At 43.1% G+C, this 19,383-nt stretch overlaps 1 protein-coding gene across 10 annotated transcripts in view; it reads left to right on the forward strand.

Moving 5' to 3' along the window:
* Positions 1-19,383, forward strand: part of KIAA0319L (KIAA0319 like) — a 123,714-nt gene that overhangs the window by 95,515 nt on the left and 8,816 nt on the right. For 9 of the 10 annotated variants that reach the window (XR_010131651.1, XM_019015157.4, XM_055391534.2 and 6 more), the window contains 10 exons: positions 1,562-1,694; positions 5,762-5,990; positions 7,517-7,640; positions 8,312-8,444; positions 10,208-10,356; positions 11,461-11,612; positions 11,965-12,103; positions 13,637-13,796; positions 17,670-17,812; positions 18,936-19,058. Coding sequence is in view for 8 of the 10 variants with exons in the window: in XM_019015157.4 (XP_018870702.2) it covers positions 1,562-1,694; positions 5,762-5,990; positions 7,517-7,640; positions 8,312-8,444; positions 10,208-10,356; positions 11,461-11,612; positions 11,965-12,103; positions 13,637-13,796; positions 17,670-17,812; positions 18,936-19,058 (1,485 nt within the window). In the remaining 2 variants the exon portion in view is untranslated. The remainder of the gene's footprint in view (positions 1-1,561; positions 1,695-5,761; positions 5,991-7,516; positions 7,641-8,311; positions 8,445-10,207; positions 10,357-11,460; positions 11,613-11,964; positions 12,104-13,636; positions 13,797-17,669; positions 17,813-18,935; positions 19,059-19,383) is intronic. The other variant, XR_010131652.1, reaches the window with a different exon arrangement.

Consider the following 19,383-nt stretch of genomic DNA (forward strand, 5'->3'; position numbering starts at 1 on the left):
TTTTGGTTTTGTTTTGTTTTGTTTTGATTTTTTGAGACCGGTTAAGGTCCTTTACCCTGACTGTCTTGGCACCAACGGTGGTTTTTGGCAGAGGCAGTCACAGCTTTAGCAGAGGACCGTCTGACAAGGTTAAGCATTTGATGTTGATGGTGCTGGCAAGAAGAGGAGGCTAGGAGGATGATAGTAGGCCAAGAGGGAAGAGAGAGAACAGGAAGAAGCCCTTGTGATAGAGAGTGGTAGAAAGGGCTCACGTTGTACTGTTTTATTTTACAGTTTTGAATAGGTGAAAGTTAAATAAATATGCAAATGTATACAGTGAAAAGAATCATACTATCCGTGTGTCCTAAGTGTCCGGTTTTCCTCCACACAGCCAATGGTATTACTATTTTATGAATCCTTTTAGAGATATTTTATACATATATAAGAAAATATATATATAGTCCTTCTGTCTTGTGTTTACACAAATGAAAGCACATTATATGTGCTGTTATGTGTGATGCTTGTTTTTGTATGTTGGAGAATTTTTCTTTTTTTTTGAGACAGAGTTTCGCTCTTCTTGCCCAGGCTGGAGTGCAATGGCACAATCTTGGCTCACTGCAACCTCCACCTCCTGGGTTCAAGCAATTCTCCTGCCTCAGCCTCCTGAGTAACTGGGATTACAGGCACGCACCATCAAGCCTGGATAATTTTGTATTTTTAATAGAGACGGGGTTTCTCCATGTTGGTCAGGCTGGTCTCAAACTCCTGACCTCAGGGGATCCGCCCACCTCAGCCTCCCAAAGTGCTGGGATTACAGGCATGAGTCACCATGCCTGGCCTGGAGAATTTTTCTTAATCAACACATAAGATGCTTATTCTTTTTTTTTAAAAATGATTAAGTAGCATTCCATCATATAGATGTATAATTTCATTGTACGAGTTCTTGTTTTCAGTCAATCTCTATTGATGACCATTTAGATTACTTTCATTCTTTTGCTATTACAAACAATGTTACCATGAATAATCTTGTAAACATGATGTTTAACACATGTACAAGTATATTTTTAGGATAAATTCATAGAAGAATTGCAGGGGCAGAGATAAATATTGCCAAAGTACTCATTATAGAGGTTGTGTCAATTTATGCTTATACCATGACTAATGAGAGGTCCTCTTTCTCCACACCTTTACCAATATAATGTGTTATGAAATTTTGGTCTTTACCAATTTTATAGGTTAAAAAAATGCTATCTCAAGTGTAAACTAATTTGCATTTCTTTTAAGTGAGGTTGGGTATTTTTTCATGTGTTTAAGAATTATTGCTTTTCCTTTCTTCATACAGTAGTATTTTAACCAGAGGTTGCCTGTGTTGGAGTTCTTGGAAAACTACACAGTAGAATATACATAGAGAGGCAGAATGACCCAGTATTCCTAGGGAAGAAACATTCTGGAGAGATAGTCTGTAATTTCATGAAGTTTTCCTAGCTTCAAATCTCTGGGTAGTTGTCCTGGTTTGTGTAAACTGGATAAGTGCTAAGACCAAGCGTTCTCATGTTGTAACTGATGTTTCTTTATGGTCAAGAAAGCACTGATGATGATAAAATCGTTCAGTACCATTGGGAAGAACTTAAGGGGCCTCTGAGAGAAGAGAAGATTTCTGAAGATACAGCCATATTAAAACTAAGTAAACTCGTCCCTGGGAACTACACTTTCAGGTAAATTAGGATTCAGCTTCAAGTTTATCATAGGCCATTTTTTTTTCCTCTCGTGGGTTTTACATTGTTATATGAGTAACTTTGACAAATATCAAATTCACTGTGGAGTTGGTTGATAATACAGCTTTTGGTTCCATTGGTTCTCTGAGCCCTATGGTGATTGTGATTACAATCACAATGGTAACTTTTTAGGGCAAAGGTTCTTGTACAGTAGATCAGGATCTGCCACAGTTAATCTTTCTCAAGCCTTATCTGGCAGGTCTCCAAAAATTTTTGTTAGGATTTCTGTTGTTAAATGAAAAGGCCCATCTTCCTTTGCCTTTTCTCAGGCAAAATCTGAAAGACCTACTCTCATTTTTTTCTTCCCTTTGGAAAATGCTTCCTCAGCTTACGTACCTCATAATCTTTATGTTTGACTAGTGGTTTTCATTCTCTGCTGGGGCTTTTGGGGAATTTGATTCAAAGAAAGTACTTTCGGGGAGCTAGTATTGACATTCTAGAGTGATTACTAAAGCTTTGAAGCTGACTCTAGAGTAATCCTCCTTATGTTTGCGTAATTCCTTGTATGTTAAAAAGCACTTGTATTAATATATGAGTATCATACAAACATGATATGTAGATGATACTATCTTCATTTGACAGCTAAGAAAAATGAGGCTTCTCTGAAGTCTCACAGCTGGAACTTAAATGTACATTTTCTTTTTTTTTTTGAGACAGAGTCTCACTCTGTCGCCCAGGCTGGGGTGCAGTGGCGCGATTTCGGCTCACTGCAAGCTCTGCCTCCCGGATTCATGCCATTCTCCTGCCTCAGCCTCCCGAGTAGCTGGGACTACAGGCACCTGCCACCACGCCCGGCTAATTTTTCTGTATTTTTAGTAGAGACCGTGTTAGCCAGGATGGTCTCGATCTCCTGACCTTGTGATCCACCCGCCTCAGCCTCCCAAAGTTCTGGGATTACAGGTGTGAGCCACCGTGCCCGGCCCTAAATGCAGATTTTCTAATCCTGAAGTCAGGGTTCATTCTACTTCACTCCTTGACTTGATCCATGTATTTTGTTCATACTTCCTTTAATTCCCTTCTCAATCTGTTCAAGTTTTGCCCATCCTTAAGAACCTCCTCAATTTCCATGAGGTTCTCTGAGATCCCTCCAGACAGGAGAGAATATGGCTCTCCTCTTTCCCTATTGCACTCAGGGCCTCTATGTGGCATTTACCATAGTGTGACAGTTTATCCATGTCTATCTGTCTTCCCATGAATCTGAAATTAACCAAATTTTAGATGGTGCCAGAGACACAGAAATGAGTATCCTAGCACAATACCTACCATATAAATCAATATGCAACTTCTGACTTAGCAGGATTTCCATTGATTCAACACTTCAGGTGAATGAAAAGTAGCTGCCAGTACAACAAGATTGGAGCCTTCTACTTTGCTTAAAATGGAAATTTGAGCTGGTTTTCACCTTAGATTTCTAATGTAGGAATTTTTCTATTTACAGAATTCAGCTTGGGCCAGGTTGATCCTTTTAAAAAATAGTAACAATGATAGCTGATATTTCTTGAACATTTACTGTGTGCTAAATACTGTTCTGAGCTCTTTGCTGGCAGTATTGCATTTAATTCTTATAACAGGTATTATGGTTATCCTCATTTTACAGATTAGGAAATTTTGGCACAAAGAGGTTAAGTAATTTGCCCAAGGTCACACAGTCTAACTCTAGAGTCTAAGCTTTTAACCACAAGGTTAACCTACAGGTTTTTTAGTGGATGGGGTATGAGAGTGATTTTTTTTTCCTAGCCTTCATTTTAAAAAAAATCTATGAAATGATATGATTTGATTTGATTAGCATTAAGGTTGTAATTAACTCACCTTTTCCCCTCTGTTTTACATGGCAGTAGCCTTTTTCCTCAGCCCTATAGTCAGCTGCTGTTTGGTTTCAGGATCTTTGCAGGCAAGCCAGGGACTGTTTGAGGTGAAAGAGGAAATAGGCAGCTGCCATTTTGCCGTCTGTCTATAAGGTGCTTTTGTCCTGACATAGGAGACAAATGGCATATGTTAAAAACAAAAAACAGGCTGGGCGCAGTGGCTCACGCCTGTAATCCCATCACTTTGGGAGGCTGAGGCGGGTGGATCATGAGGTCAGGAGATTGAGACCAGCCTGGCTAACACGGTGAAACCCTGTCTCTACTAAAAATACAAAAAAATTAGCTGAGCATGGTGGCAGGTAGCTGTAGTCCCAGCTACTCAGGAGGCTGAGGCAGGAGAATGGCGTGAACCCAGTAGGCGGAGCTTGCAGTGAGCCGAGATCGCACCACTGCACTCCAGCCTGGGCGACAGAGCGAGACTCGGTCTCAGAAAAAACAAAAAACAAAAAAACCCAAACCTGTGAAAACAACAGAGAAACTAGGAAAAGAGGCAAAACTTCTGTAAATTTTTCTTTTTCAGATATCTGCTGATTGGTACATGTTTGTGTGTCTGAGGTTTTTGTGCTTTTTTCCTAAAGGCTGTAATACCAAAAATCCCCTTCACACCATAGGTAAAAGGTGAGACTGCAGGATAAAACCTCACTGACGTCTGGCCCTGTCTGTGGCTGGTGGTGAGATTTAAACAAACTACATGTCTTTTCTATGCTTTTCCTCTTTCTGTCAGCAAAATGGAAAGATCCCAAACCTCCTTGCTTGCTTATGCTCACATTTTGAGGTGGCATGAGAAGCTTTAGGCTGTTCAGCTGGAAGGCATCATTTAGGTAAAAGCCTGCTCTTATAAATGAACATTTTTTTTTCTTTTTTTTTCTTTTTTTTTTTTTTCTTTTTTTGCAAATCCTGTGTCTCACTGGCACAAATTGTGGGACTGTTGCGTAGGAGAATTCATTTTCATCTCAAGCTCCTGCCTTACTGGAGCCAGCCCTCCTGGTTTGTCCCGCAGGCTGTCTGCCTAGCATGTCCATCGTTGTGATATGTAAACAGCTGGAACAGGATGATGGGAAAACAGCCTGCTGCAGACAGAGCTTGCTCTGCATAGCGTAGGGAATCGGGAATAGGGACCAAGAATTACCTCTTCTTAAGATTTGGTTTCTGAGCTTTGGAATCAGAGAACTATGCTTGCATCTTGGCTCACTATATAGCCCTTGGGTGGGTTACTTAGCCTCTCTAAGCCTCTTATAAAAGTGGAATCAATGATGCCTACTCTATATGGTTGTTATGAGGGCCATATCAGACAATTCTTATAGAGACCTCAGGACACAGATGCGTGCAGGCAGCAGCAGGACAAAATGGCGCTGGAGACATATTGCCTGGATCAGAACCTGACTCCACTGCTTTCAAGCTGTATGACCTTGGGCAAGCTTGCTTGCTTGCTTGCTTGCTTCCTTCCTTCCTTCCTTCTCCTTCCTTCCTTCCTTCCTTCCTTCCTTCCCTCCCTCCCTCCCTCCCTCCTTCCTTCCCTCCCTCCCTCCTTCCCTCCATCTCTCCTTCCTTCCTTCCTTTTTTTTTTTTTTTTTTAAATGAAGTTTCCCTCTGTCGCCCAGGCTGGAGTGCAGTGGTGCAATCACAGCTCACTGCAATGTCCGCCTCCCGGGTTCAAGAAATTCTCTTGCCTCAGCCTCCCAAGTAGCTGGATTATAGGCCTGCACCACCATGCCTGGCTAATTTTTGTATTTTTAGTAGAGATGGGGTTTCACCATGTTGGCCAGGCTGGTCTCAAACTCCCAACCTCAGGTGATCCGCATGCGTTGGCCTCCCAAGTGCTGGGATTACAGGTGTGTGCCAACGCACCTGGCCTCTCTGTCTTTCTCCTCATGTATGTGAGGAGTAAAATGAGGATAATACTTTATAGAGTTGTTGTGAGGATTTAATGAGATATAAAGAACTTGGAGCAGTGCCTAGCACATCATAAAACTTCAGTCAGTGTTAGCTTCTAGTAGTACTTTCTGCTTCTCCAATAGAAGTGGGTAAGAATAGGTAACCTTGCCACATTGGTATTTCTTAGCCTTAATTTTCAGTCTTCTAGTGTTTATTTCTCTTTCCTTAAACCCGTCCCTGATCACACTCCTCTCTCTGCCCTGATAGCTTGACTGTAGTAGACTCTGATGGAGCTACCAACTCTACTACTGCAAACCTGACAGTGAACAAAGCTGTGGATTACCCCCCTGTGGCCAACGCAGGCCCCAACCAAGTGATCACCCTGCCCCAAAACTCCATCACCCTCTTTGGGAACCAGAGCACTGATGATCATGGCATCACCAGCTATGAGTGGTCACTCAGCCCAAGCAGCAAAGGGAAAGTGGTGGAGATGCAGGTAGGAGGAAATGGTTCCTATTTTTTCTTGCCCAAGAGAAGTAGAGCTGCTGGACTGCATTTTTAGAAACCTCCAAACAAACTGAGAAAGCTTTAGGGGCCTTTGATTAACGTGGTAGCAAAAATCTTTATCTTGGCCGGGTGTGGTGGCTCACGCCTGTAATCCCAGCACTTTGGGAAGCTGAGGCGGGCAGACCATGAGGTCAGGAGTTCGAGACCAGCCTGGCCAACATTGTGAAACCCCGTCTCTACTAAAGATAAAAAAATTATCCAGGCGTAGTGGCATGTGCCTGTAATCCCAGCTACTTGGGAGGCTGAGGCAGGAGAATCCCTTGAACCTAGGAGGCGGAGGTTGCAGTGAGCCGAGATCATGCCATTGCGCTCCAGCCTGGGTGACAGAGCAAGACTCCATCTCAAAAAAAAAAAAAAAAAAAATTTATCTTAAATGTTTAGTATTAGAGGAAGAGGCTGAGAAATGTTAGTTGTTCTGGATGACTCCAGAGAGTCAAACTATTTAGAAGCTACAAGGGTGCAAATCTTAGTGAGCTCTATAACAAGTTAGAGTAGATTGGCTAGATGGTGAGTATCTTCTCTCTAGAGATGCTTAAGAAGAGGGACTAGATCTGTCACCAGGCAGGTAACATAAAGAAAGAAAACTGGATGGTGGCTGTGCTGAACTTAAGCCCTGACTAAAGGAGTCATCTACTCTTCAGGTCCAGCTGGTTGTTGCCACATGGAAGGATGGTCCTAACATTGCTTGATAGCCCAGCTTTTCAAGAGAAGAAAGAAATTGAGACCTTTATGTGAAAATTTCCAATATGAGAGACACCACAGGCCAAACAAAATGTTTGCAAGCTGGATTCAGCCCATGGGCTACTAGTTTTTGCCTACTGCTCTATAGGAAGTTCCTGCATTGGAAGTTTGCCCAACATTATTTATAATGTCCCTCAAGATTCTACATTTCTCAGTTTTAAGGCCCCCCTTAAAGCCTCCATTTTACCTGACTTTTGTTTAAATGTTATGTTAGGTTGTTGCAGAACCTGTACAGACCTGAAGGAGACAGTACGGTGTTATACAGCATCTTGAGCTGCTGCCATGTTTCACTGAGACAGCTTTGTTAGGAGCACTGTGTAGCTTCAGTAGGAAGAGGATCTTTTTAAACAGTGTTTTTAAAACTGGGTCATTTATTGTTTGTTCACGGTATTCTTTCTGGTTTGAGTCATAGAGACTGGCCTTGGTAATCTCTGCACATTTCCCGATACTGCCGTCTCTTATGAGAGTTCTGGCTTTATTTGAAACTGCTGCTGTGTCAGAGAGGGTTGTTTCCTTGAAGGGGGAAACCCTTAGCAAGGTGCCTCATGATATCTGACTCCATATTCACTCACGTGCTGAACTGGGACGTAATAGCCCAGTACCATCTTAGGCCTTAGGTTTAGAAAACTAAATCGTTTTTACCAGAGTAGGAATTATTGTGTGATGTTGTGATTCCTGGAGTCCACTTTTCCACTTCTGTATTTGTATTTGTAGGGTGTTAGAACACCAACCTTACAGCTCTCTGCAATGCAAGAAGGAGACTACACTTACCAGCTCACGGTGACTGACACAATAGGACAGCAGGCCACTGCTCAAGTGACTGTTATTGTGCAACCTGGTAAGCTCCAGCCTTGTGGTTCAGGCTCTTCTATTGGTGGGTCCATTTAACCTTGGGGGAAAAGAGTGTTGGGTTCTGAGCTGTATGAGGGTAGAAGTAGAAGGCACCGATCCATAGAGCCTCTGGTGACTTCTGTTGTTCCTTCCCCCTGTGCTTTCTTCATAGCTAGAGATGAAGGTACTTCCCAGCCTCAGCTTGTGCCCTTCCCTTGGCTTGTTGTTGGTACCTTCAAAGAGACCTAGGAAATAGAGTTTATGCCATCCCAAATCCTAAAAAGTAATTGCGGTTTTTGCCATTCCTTTCAATAGCAATTACTTTTGCACCAACCCAATACCACGTCCTTTAAGGGCCTGCTTAAAACTGACTTCCTCAGGACAGCCCTGTCTTGTCACTCAAATCCTTTCATTTGAACTCCCTTAGCATTAGAGTTCAAGTTTAGTATGGCATTATAACTTCATTATGTTCTATGTTTCTGTCAGAATTGCTTGATATATTTCAGTCTTATATTCTTTATTGTGTGCTCCCTGACAATAACCACATCTCCCACAGTATCTGACAGTTCTGTGGCCTGAGAGGCAGAGTCCATGGCTTCCAGAACATGTGTCCCAATTGGTTCCTCTCCTTTCCCACCTGGACTGGCTGCTTTTGACCTCTAACTCTTTGTCTTCCAGAAAACAATAAGCCTCCTCAGGCAGATGCAGGCCCAGATAAAGAGCTGACCCTTCCTGTGGATAGCACAACCCTGGATGGCAGCAAGAGCTCAGATGATCAGAAAATTATCTCATATATCTGGGAAAAAACACAGTGAGTATTGACACAAAATCCTTATTTTTGCAAAGCCTCCAGACCTTGGAAGAGAAAGGTTTTATTTGCTATTATGAGTTGAGTTGCTCTTATTGGCTTATCCAGTGGGGTGACTGAGGAAGAAATGTTTGCAATTCCAAACTTCAACTCCAAGAAAATGATATTATAAATAATTTATGTAAGAAAAAAAGAATGCTTGCCATCAACTATTCCCCAGGTAGTACTGTGTGATCCTGGTGCTTTTGCAGGTACAATCCATCTGCTGAAATGCAGAGTTTAATTACACTTGAGAGGCAGGATGGAAGGTGTAATGGAGCAGAAAAATACTGTTGCTCAGAATTAACTGGGTAAGGCTGGCACAGGGGATGGGGCAGAGCAGCTATTAAGAGAAATTGAAAATACATCCATAAAATGAAAGCGTTACTCTGTTATTGTTTTCTTGAAGACACCATTTACCAATTAAGTTAGCCAGAGGCCAAAGGCGGTAATCAAAATAATTCTAATTACATAGAAATTACCTAACTGAACCATTCTTAGTTCCTATGGTTTCTTTTAGCTCCTTTAAACCATAACTAATGCAACTGAAATTATATGCAGGATCCCACAAGTAGCAAAAGAATTCTAAGAAGAGTTAAAAGTATTCTCTGTTTCCAAAGGTAGCAACCATAGGACAGCCTGGGTTTTTTTTTTGTATTGTGTTTGTTTGTTTGTTTGACAAAGGCATTGGAGATGGGTGGAAAAGAGCTTTAATTTGACTATACAAATGACTTGCTTTTGAGATTGCTGAGTTGGAATCTAGAAATTATTTCCCTCAGCTCTTGTTTTTATCTTTCGTAGAACATAATCTTACCCAGCCCAGGGTGTTTTTAATTATAATTGTTTATTGAAGATATGGCTGATAGACCTTTTAGCTGAGTTTTATTAGTGTTTACAGCAGAGATAATGCTTAGCATAGCTTCTTGAAGGAGACTGTGCTTCAGGAGGAGCTACCAGGATCAGAGGCTGTAACTTTAAAAGGCAAAACAAAGTAAATCCTGGATGTCTGCAGATTTCTCTGGCTTTCCTGTAGTTTAAAGCTCTGGGGCATTTTGATCCTTGAGCAGAGGGCTCTCTGGCTGTGTGCAGCCTCAATGTTGGCACAGAGCTCCCTTGGCTGCTGCAGGCAAATCTCTGAGGCCACAAGGGGGAAGAAGGGATGTAGGGTGTCCTAGGTGCTTGATGGCCCCTGTCCAGGAGCTGGAGGGAACTTTGCTTATAGAGTTGCTACAAACAAGATGATTTTGTCCTGAGAGTTCCTCTGCAGTCTTGCCCCATTTCCTTTCCTTTCATCAGGAAGGATTTGGGCACGTGATTAAGAAATGCATTTTGCTTCCTTGCTGGCAAGAGCCAAACCAACTACTGGGCCAGAAATGCTTTTTAGAAACATCACTCTTAAATCATTCTTTTGATCAGAGACTTGCTCAGAGAACTTTCTTCCTTTTACAAACTAGAATGGTAAAGAGTTCAAGTGTTCTAGAAGCTCATATAAAGGATAAGGCTAGAGGTGTTTGAAAGCTATTTGAATTTTCTGACCAGCAGGCAGCCTGTATTTTGAGGCCAAATGACATTTTGTCCAATTGAAATATTTTTAAACATGTCTTGTCAAGGTCTGGGTAACAGTAGTTTGTGTCTTTGCTGAGGGAGTCATTGTCTCCTCCTGCTAAGTTAGGGACAGGACAGCAGCAGACAGGTACAACTCTACCCTCTAGTTTCTCTTTTTGCAGGGGACCTGATGGGGTGCACCTCGAGAATGCTAACAGCAGTGTTGCCACTGTGACTGGGCTGCAAGTGGGGACCTATGTGTTCACCTTGACTGTCAAAGATGAGAGGAACCTGCAAAGCCAGAGCTCTGTGAATGTCATTGTCAAAGAAGGTACCTCTCTGCCTCCAGTTTGTGTAGCAGTCTCTTAGGGTCAGATAGCTGAAGAATTTATCCTGTCATGTTTGCGTGCAGAAATTGATTAGAGATAGCAAGAGGTGGGTAAGAAGGTTGGGGTGAGGGTAACTGTTATTTTCTTTTCTAAAACAGCCTTTAATTGGACTGTAAGGTGAATTTTAACTTCCCTCCCTCCTCCTGCTTACATCTTCCCTTCCCTCTCATCCCCTTACTTTCTTTTCACTCCTCCCTCCTTCCCTCCTTACTTTATTTCTCAGTTGAATAGGGAAAGAATTAAGGGTTCTATTCTTTGCATTTTTGTTTTGCCCCTCTGCATTGCTGAGACCTGGGCCGTGACTCCTGTTAGCTACAGTGACACCTGCTGTCAGGCTTGAGAATGACGGCCGCACTACAGCTGACTATGCTTGCCCTGAGCCTTTGAGCTGAGGCCAGCCAGAGGCCTTGCACTAGTTTACAGGCACGGTGACCAGTGAGAGCTGTGGGAGAGGGCCCTAAGTTGATAGCAGGAAAAACCATCAGATATGCAGACCTCCAGACATAAGATACCAAGCTGAGTAAATACTGCACAGACATCTGAATATACAAAGCTTCACGTAGGGCTCCGAATAAGAGAGGTAGCTCTTTGTTTTCTCTTGTGAAGTTCCAAGGAGGGGGTCCAAAAAGATATTCAGAGAATAACATTTTAAGATATTTTGAAGGAGAATTTGCAAGATCAGCTAGGTGAAACCTAAACTCCAAGGTTTTAAGCCAGTTTGGGCCGTTATTTCTGATCATCACATACCTCCAAAGCAGAGAAATGGATTCCATTTGGGAAGGCTGCTGGGAGAATATGAGAGGAAAGCACACTCGTCCCCTCTGTTGTACAGTGTTAGGAGAACATTTCTCTGGGTAGGACTGGAACCTCAGGACTGCAGCGCTGGTAGCTTTCATCTACACTGTTGGTTGGTGCCAGGGACAGGCACTTAAACAGGTTCTCCAGTTAAGGCACTTTTGATGTTTTAATTTCCCCATAAGCATCATGAAGAAACATTTCTTCTTTTCCAGAATGTCACATTATGTCAATGATTTCTTTTTGATTAGAAATAAACAAACCACCTATAGCCAAGATAACTGGGAATGTGGTGATTACCTTACCCACGAGCACAGCAGAGCTGGATGGCTCTAAGTCCTCAGATGACAAGGGAATAGTCAGCTACCTCTGGACTCGAGATGAGGGGAGCCCAGCAGCAGGGGTAAGTGTGCTACGAGCTGGAGAGCTACACAGGAGTGGGGAGGAGGAGGAGCCACGCATTCCAGTATATGCTTTAATCAAGTGGCCCCTTATATCAAACCCAGATTGTTCTCTGAAATCCAGAGAGGTTAAGTGACTTGCTTAGGGTCATTCTGTAAGCTAGTATAGCACAGAATGGGTTTCCCTTCCCTAATCCTAGCAGTTGTAGGCTGCAATGCTGTTCCAGATCAGGAACTGCCCAAGGTTGAAACAGTTCAGCCCTGAAGGGCCTAGTTATGGTGAAAGCAGCAACTGACTCCAGGAAAGGAATGGCATTTTGTTCTGTAACATAGCCATGTTGTTCAACCCTACAGGAGGTGTTAAATCACTCTGACCATCACCCTATCCTTTTTCTTTCAAACCTGGTTGAGGGAACCTACACTTTTCACCTGAAAGTGACCGATGCAAAGGGTGAGAGTGACACAGACCGGACCACTGTGGAGGTGAAACCTGGTGAGTTCATTTAGTGATGAGGCTGAGTAGAATTGCTGAATCAGCCCATCAAGGCCTCTATCCTGAGACCCCCTTCCCTGAGCATGGACAGAACCAGATGGCATGTCCAGCTTTAAAAATAATCGAGAAACCCCAAGCTGAAAAATCCATAGAGACCGTCTGTTCCAACAATACCTCCTACCCATGCAGAAATACAGACCTCCCCCTATTCATCTCAGATGGAGAAACAAACTCAGAGAGGGCAGGACTTGCTCAGTGTCACACAGCAGTTGTGTCAGAGCCAGGCCTTTGTGCTCGTAGTCCAGCACTTTCTCCTCTCCTCATGACTGATGAGAGAGGGCTCAGGGTGCTTGGGAATCTGAGCATGGGAATAGCTTGAGTCATGATGTCTCATCAGCATCCAGATGCAGAAAACAATTTATTTTTATAAGTTGAGCCTCAGGCCTTGTCTGATAATCCAGGGAAGGTAAAGTAATAGTGCTCTTTACATTTTTCAGCTTTGCAGAAATAAAAATTTTCTTCTTAAATAGAACCATGTTTTTGTTTTGCTTTGAGGTTAATATGGTGATAGGGAGGCACTGAGTATGGAGGTGGGATAGAGCTTTATAAACTACTGAGCTTCTGATGAAATGGTATTAACTTTAAACCTACTCTTTATTATCTAGGCCAACCTCATATATGGATGTTTTAGACAGGAAGGGATCTTGGGAGGTCTTCCAGTCCTTGTCCTGCCTCTAGGAAGGACAGTAGCTGAGACACTATAAAATCTCTTCGGTGTTTAAAGTCAGATCACAGATAGTCTACTAATTATGCAAATTATACATCAGAACAGGCAAGTGGTGCATTCAAGTATGTAAATAAGGCATTCCAAACAATCAGTTTGAAATTCCAAATGTAGAACATCTTTAGGACATATTCAAAAGTAAAACATGATAGCCTCACCGTTTTAGAGTTATACAAAGATAGTGCAGCTGTGATGTGGCTCTAAGGAAATCCTTGTGTCTTGGCTGACTGGATTTTCTTTTGTTAACTGTATTTAAACCTGGAGGGACGGATGCATTCCCATTATTGAGGAGGTTGTTGAGATGGACACTTTTCCTCCCATTGTTGTGCACAAAATACAGCGAGGCACTGAAAATCAGATGTGAGTCAGGAGAGATTGCTTAATACCCCCACTTGGCCTGGATTGCTCAGCACTGCCAGTTGCACAGAGGCTTTTAAAACAAATGTTTAAGTGTTTCTCTCTTCCCCACTCCCGTCATTACTCCCCACCCCTCATTGCATCACTGCTTCAGCCTTATCCCCAGCACATGTGTGGGAATTCTCAGGTTGGTATAGAGACCAGGAGTGCTTTAGAAGCTTTCTAAGCCAGCCCCAGATTGCCCAATCAGGAATTCACTATTGTCCCTTTCCATTTGAAGGATATCTGAATGTTCTCACTCCTTTGTCTGCTGTGCCAAAGCAAATGCACAGTGGCAGGTCTGTGTTTACTCTCCTACTTCTAAAGCCATGACTGATCCACATGCTTTCCAGATCCCAGGAAAAACAACCTGGTGGAGATCATCTTGGATATCAACGTCAGTCAGCTAACTGAGAGGCTGAAGGGGATGTTCATCCGCCAGATTGGGGTCCTCCTGGGGGTGCTGGATTCCGACATCATTGTGCAAAAGATTCAGCCGTACACGGAGCAGAGGTAGCTGGGCAATGAATGGGGGGAGCAAAGGAAAGACCAGGGTTCCCCGGGCTTCTTGAATGAGCTGAGAAATAGTGTGGTTAGATAGAGAAAGGTGGGCTTTCTGACCAGAAACACTCATGATGCCTTTTCTTCAATAGACTTCTGTCTTCTAGTGCAGGTGACATGCGCTGTACTAGAAACTTCAGCAGGGCTCCAGGGTGTAGGAGGTCAACTATTTTGACAACCACAGTCTAGTAGAGGAGATAAGTAAATATGGAACATTAGTACAGTGTGGGTTTGGTACAACAAGCGGCATTGTGGAACACTGTGGCAAGGACAATGAATTCTTCTAGGAGAGTTGGGGTAGGAGTAATCCAAAGATTTTTCTAGAATAAAGAAAACTTCAACCTGGGCAACATAACAAGACCCCACCTCTACAGAAGATTTAAAAATTAGCCAGGTGCAGTGTGGTGTGCCTGTAGTCCAAGCTATTTGGGAAGCTGAGGCAGGAGAATTACTTGAGCCCAGGGGTTTGAGGCTGCAGTGAGCTCTGATCACACCACTGCACTCCAGCCTGGAAGACAGAGTGAGACTGTCTCAAGAAAAAAAAAAAAAAAAAAGGGAAAAGGAAACTTGTATTGACCAGGCATGGGAGGATGGGGAGGAAATTCAGAACGGGGAACAGCATTGAGCGATGGCCCTATGGTATGAAAGTACACAGTTTCTTCCAGAAGAAGTCACTTGGTTCAAGCTTAGTGGCCCCAGGATGTGGTAGAAGACAAGACTGGCAGTGGAGATTGAGAACAGTTATATGCAAGCTGAGGATCTTAGTTTTAATAGTTTGGGTAGGCAGATCCAAGTTGGTTTGTTTTATGTATGTGAAGTTTTTGTTTTGTTTTTAAAAGCAAGGAAGTTCCATAATTTGATTTTTTTTTTTTTAAAGAAAGATCAGTAGTGTGGAAGCTAGTCTAAAATAGGGAGAGACCAAAGGCTGGGAGACCAATCAGGAAGCTTCTGGACTAGTCCAGTGAAAAGGTAATAAAACCTGAATTAAGATAGTGGAAGAAGAGGAGAAAAAATTAAAAGAAATTCAGTGGTAATTCAGTAGGACTTGGCCCTTTACAAATGAAGGTGAGTGAGATAGCAAATGTGAGGCTTTTGGTTTGGATGTCTGGATAGATGGTTCAGGTCATTAACTGAGATTGGGAAGGCAGGCGAAACCAGTTTGGGTGATTGAATTTGGGGTGTCTTACTGGCTGCGTCAGGAGATGTTCCGTCAGATAGCCACAAGTAAAGGCTGGAACTTGTGGAAGGAAGAGCCCGAGATAGGAGTTACTGCATACAGGCAGGAGCCAAAGCCATGAGAACGGGTGAGTCTCACTAGGAGAGAGCTAAGATGGATAAGGACACAACTCTGAAGGGCATCATTATTTAAGGAGGAGGCAGAGAAAGAAGAGGTAGCAAAAGAAACTAAGAAACAGCAATCAGGTGGGAGGAAAACCAAATGAGAGTGGTCTGCTGGAAGTTAAGGGGTGATCTGGCAAAAGGGGTGCTTCCAAAGGATTCAGATGCTACAGGGATGGAGATGTGGTGAGAACACAAAGTAGGCCTATGGGTTTGTGATTAGTAGATCAGTGCAACTATAGTGAGAGCATTTTACTTAGATGTTGGAGGCAGAGGACGGATTTCATGGTTTGAGGATACAGAGATGGTCAGTATAACACCTTTTTGAGGAAGTTGGTGCTGAAAATAATAGGGGAGGTAGGATTGAAAGAATATCTTTAAAAATTTTTTTTTCATTGTGGTCCTTATGGAACATGAACATCTTTTTAAAATAGGAAATTTGTGAGCATTTGTATAGACTGAGAGGAAAAGGAGATGGTGGAGATAGGGGATGGGTAATAAATAGAGGCAGATCTGGGGGACCAGCCAAGTTGGAAACATTAGGTGAGAGCAGTGGTTCCCAACTCCAGCCACACAATAGAATCTTGTGGAGGTTGTCTGAACATAACACTGCCCAAACCTTAGCCCCAGAGATTATAGTTCAGTTGGTCTGGAGTGGGGTCTGGGTACCTAGAATGGAAAAGCTCCCCAGGTGAATTTAATCTACAGTCAGGGCTCACTAGGTCAGAGATAGCACGATTAGGGATAAGTATACTCAGCAGCCTGGGAGTAGGAACAGGGCAAATGGCTGCTTGATTGATGCAAGTTGGCGGGAATTGGCTGGCAAGCAGTGGAAAGATGTTAGCAAGAGTGCTGGTAAGAGCACTGTTGACAGGTTGCTCAGATTCACCAGCACTGCATATGGGGCATGAGCAAGAGAGAAGCTCCTGGGTTTCCCTGAGCTTCTGGCTTGTACTGGATTGACTTAGTTAAGGAATTCAGGAAGAACATGTGATTGGAAGAAAATAGTATTTTACAGTAGGAAAGAACATGGCCCTTATATTAGACTCAGCTTCTGAGCCCTGCCCCACTAGTGTTAGCTCTGTGGGAAAGTTACTTCACCTCTCTGAACCTGTTTTACTATCTGTGAAAATACTAGTACCTATTTATAGGATTGTTATGAGGATTAAATAAGTTAATGTTTGTATAGTCCCTCACACATAGTGTTCAGTTAATGGTTATGAGTTGATTTTGAGACTTGTTGGATTTGAGGTATCTGTTGAAGCTCTGGGGTAGATATTCACACAAGTATTTGCAGATATAGACTGGTCACTCAGGAGAGATGTGGGGAAAGGAGATAAAGATCTGAGGGTTATTGATATATAGACCGGAATTGAAACTGTAAGCATGAATTAGGTAACTGGGAGAAGATAATGGGCAACGGACCACACATCCTTTATGGCAAAGGTTTTTGTTTGTTTGTTTGTTTCTGGTATTGATAATGCCCCATTGTTAATCCCACTGTACAGCAAGCTTTTAGAAAGTCTATGGCAGTGCTTCTCAGACTTTTATGTCATGCATGCCTGGAAAATGATACCATTTATAGGGCACCTTGGGATAAACAGAGAAGGCTGCTTGTATTGGAAGCAACTGGTCCAGGGCCTCTAGGATGCCCAGGTCCCACCCATCCACACTGCATGCTGAGGGGATCAATATCTTGGTCACACCTGTAAACCAGTGTGACTCACTGATTTAAAAGGTTCTAATTGTAAAACTCACATGGAGCTCAAGGGGCAGGCTACTAAAAATTAAGGCTAAAGCATAGAACAGACTTGGTACTACCCAGATGTGAGTTCACATGTGGCCTATCTTGGACAGAAATTGACAATCAGCAAACAGATTCTGGGCATGGAGTAATATAAGTTCATAGCAGCCATACTACAGTGTAAGATCTTTTTGTTGTCATCATAATTGTTTTGGCTATGTTGTGACCTATGGATAATCTTTGATGCTGTCCAACAATTTAATTAACAAAGCATTGTGGTTTGTCTTTCAAGTAAACCAGTCACAAACCCAGCAGTCTTAGCTGGAAAAAGGTGGACAGCAGGAATGTAGCCATACCAAATCCCCATTTGTCTCATCCTCCAGTTAGATGGAGAGTATGGGTCTTCTTGCTGGAGGAATGGGTTCTTTTGTTAGCTGGGGCAGCTTAGGGCATTTTAAAAAGAACAGACTTTGTAGTCAGACATAACAGGGTTTGGATCTGGCTCTGCCATAATCAACTGTGTGACCTTGGGCAAGTTACTTAACCCCTCTTACAAAGCCCCAGTGTTGTTCTCTGTAAAATGGAGATGACCCTGATAACACCTTTCTCACTGGCTTGTAGTACAGAATGCATGTAATACTTAGCACAGTGTCTGTCACAAACAGAAGGTACTTAGTAAATGGTAGCTGTTGCTGCAGGTATGGACCGCTTCAGCTCATTAGTACTGTTGCATGTCTCTGCAGCACCAAAATGGTATTTTTTGTTCAAAACGAGCCTCCCCACCAGATCTTCAAAGGCCATGAGGTGGCAGCGATGCTCAAGAGTGAGCTGCGGAAGCAAAAGGCAGACTTTTTGATATTCAGAGCCCTGGAAATCAACACTGTCAGTGAGTAATTCTGGGAATTTGGGAGCAAGAGCCTACCTAGTGCCTGCAGCTCACCCATTGGTCCTTTCTGTCCTTGGCCTTCATCTTCTTTTCTCTGGGAAGATGGAGATAATCATTTTCTTGCACTACTATTACCATGAAAGAGTCCTGATTCATCACTGGGGATTCTTAACTTGGGGCCCATGGGCCCCTGAGATCGTGTTCAGAAGGCTGTGAGCTTGAGTGGGGAAAAATTTACATCTTTGTTTTCACTAACCTCTGACTGAAACTCACTGTTTACTTCAATGATCAATGTAGGCAACAAACTACAGTAGTATCAACAGAACCTGTGGCTTTGAGGCAATAGAAATCACAAATAATTTCTTATCACATTACATGATGTCATTTTTACTTATCACTACTTCAAAATTATGATAGTTGTTAAACCCACTTCTAGCTCTTGTTGTTTAATGGTTATTTATTTATTTATTTATTTATTTTGAGATAGAGTCTTGCTCTGTCGCCCAGGCTGCAGTGCAGTGGTGTGATCTCAGCTCACTGCAACCTCCGCCCCCCTGGGTTCAAGTGATTCTCCTGCCTCAGCCTCCCAAATAGCTGGGATTACAGGCATGCACCACCACACCCAGCTGATTTTTATATTTTTAGTAGAGATGGGTTTCACCATGTTGTCCAGGCTGGTCTCGAACTCCTGACTTCAAATGATCTGCCTGCCTCGGCCTCCCAAAGTGCTGGGATTATAGGTGTGAGCTACCATGCCCAGCCTGTCTTCTTAAATATTTCAAAAACGTTTAATATAATTATTGCCTTCCTTTGAAGTACTATAGGTATTTTATTTTTCCAATTGAGAGAAGGGGATGTGTGGGACATAAAAGATTAAGAATTGCTGATATAGACAAACAACAAGTGAAGACAGGCTGGAAGTGTCTTTCTAGTGGCCTCCTGACTGCTCCAGTTTTGTCCAGTCGAGATGAGAAAGGCAGGCACCATGCCCAAGGTGGGTCTCGAGGACATTTCACCACATAGCATTAATCTGGGGTGCTTTGGTGCCCTCATGGGCTCTAGGTGCTGCTTGTCACCCCTGGCTGAGTCTTGTTGACTTTCTTCCCTTTGCTGCCACTCTCAGCATGTCAGCTGAACTGTTCCGACCATGGCCACTGTGACTCATTCACCAAACGCTGTATCTGTGACCCTTTTTGGATGGAGAATTTCATCAAGGTGCAGCTGAGGGATGGAGACAGCAACTGTGGTGAGTTTTCTATGTGGCACAGTGCCAGCCTGTTTGGCGCTGAATGTGGTTCTGCGCTGAGTGGGTGGGTGTTGGTGTTTCTGAAGCAGATGAGCAGGCAAGGAGAAGAACTTTGTGTATTTTCTGTTTGCAGAGGACTTTTACTTCCTTCCTCCACACTTGCTCAAAGTTAGAGGAAAGCCCTGAAGCAGTCGTGTAAGAAGAACCAGGCTTAACTCAGATCCAATGCCAGTTACAGCCTAAATCCCACCAGCTGAAAAGCCTCCTGTCTTTTGGAGTGCCTCCATGCTGTAGCCTAATGGAAGCCCTCGTTTCCCTCTTAAAG

This window comes from Gorilla gorilla, chromosome 1 (genome assembly GCF_029281585.2).
Source record: "Gorilla gorilla gorilla isolate KB3781 chromosome 1, NHGRI_mGorGor1-v2.1_pri, whole genome shotgun sequence".
Classification (NCBI taxonomy): Eukaryota; Metazoa; Chordata; class Mammalia; order Primates; family Hominidae; genus Gorilla; species Gorilla gorilla.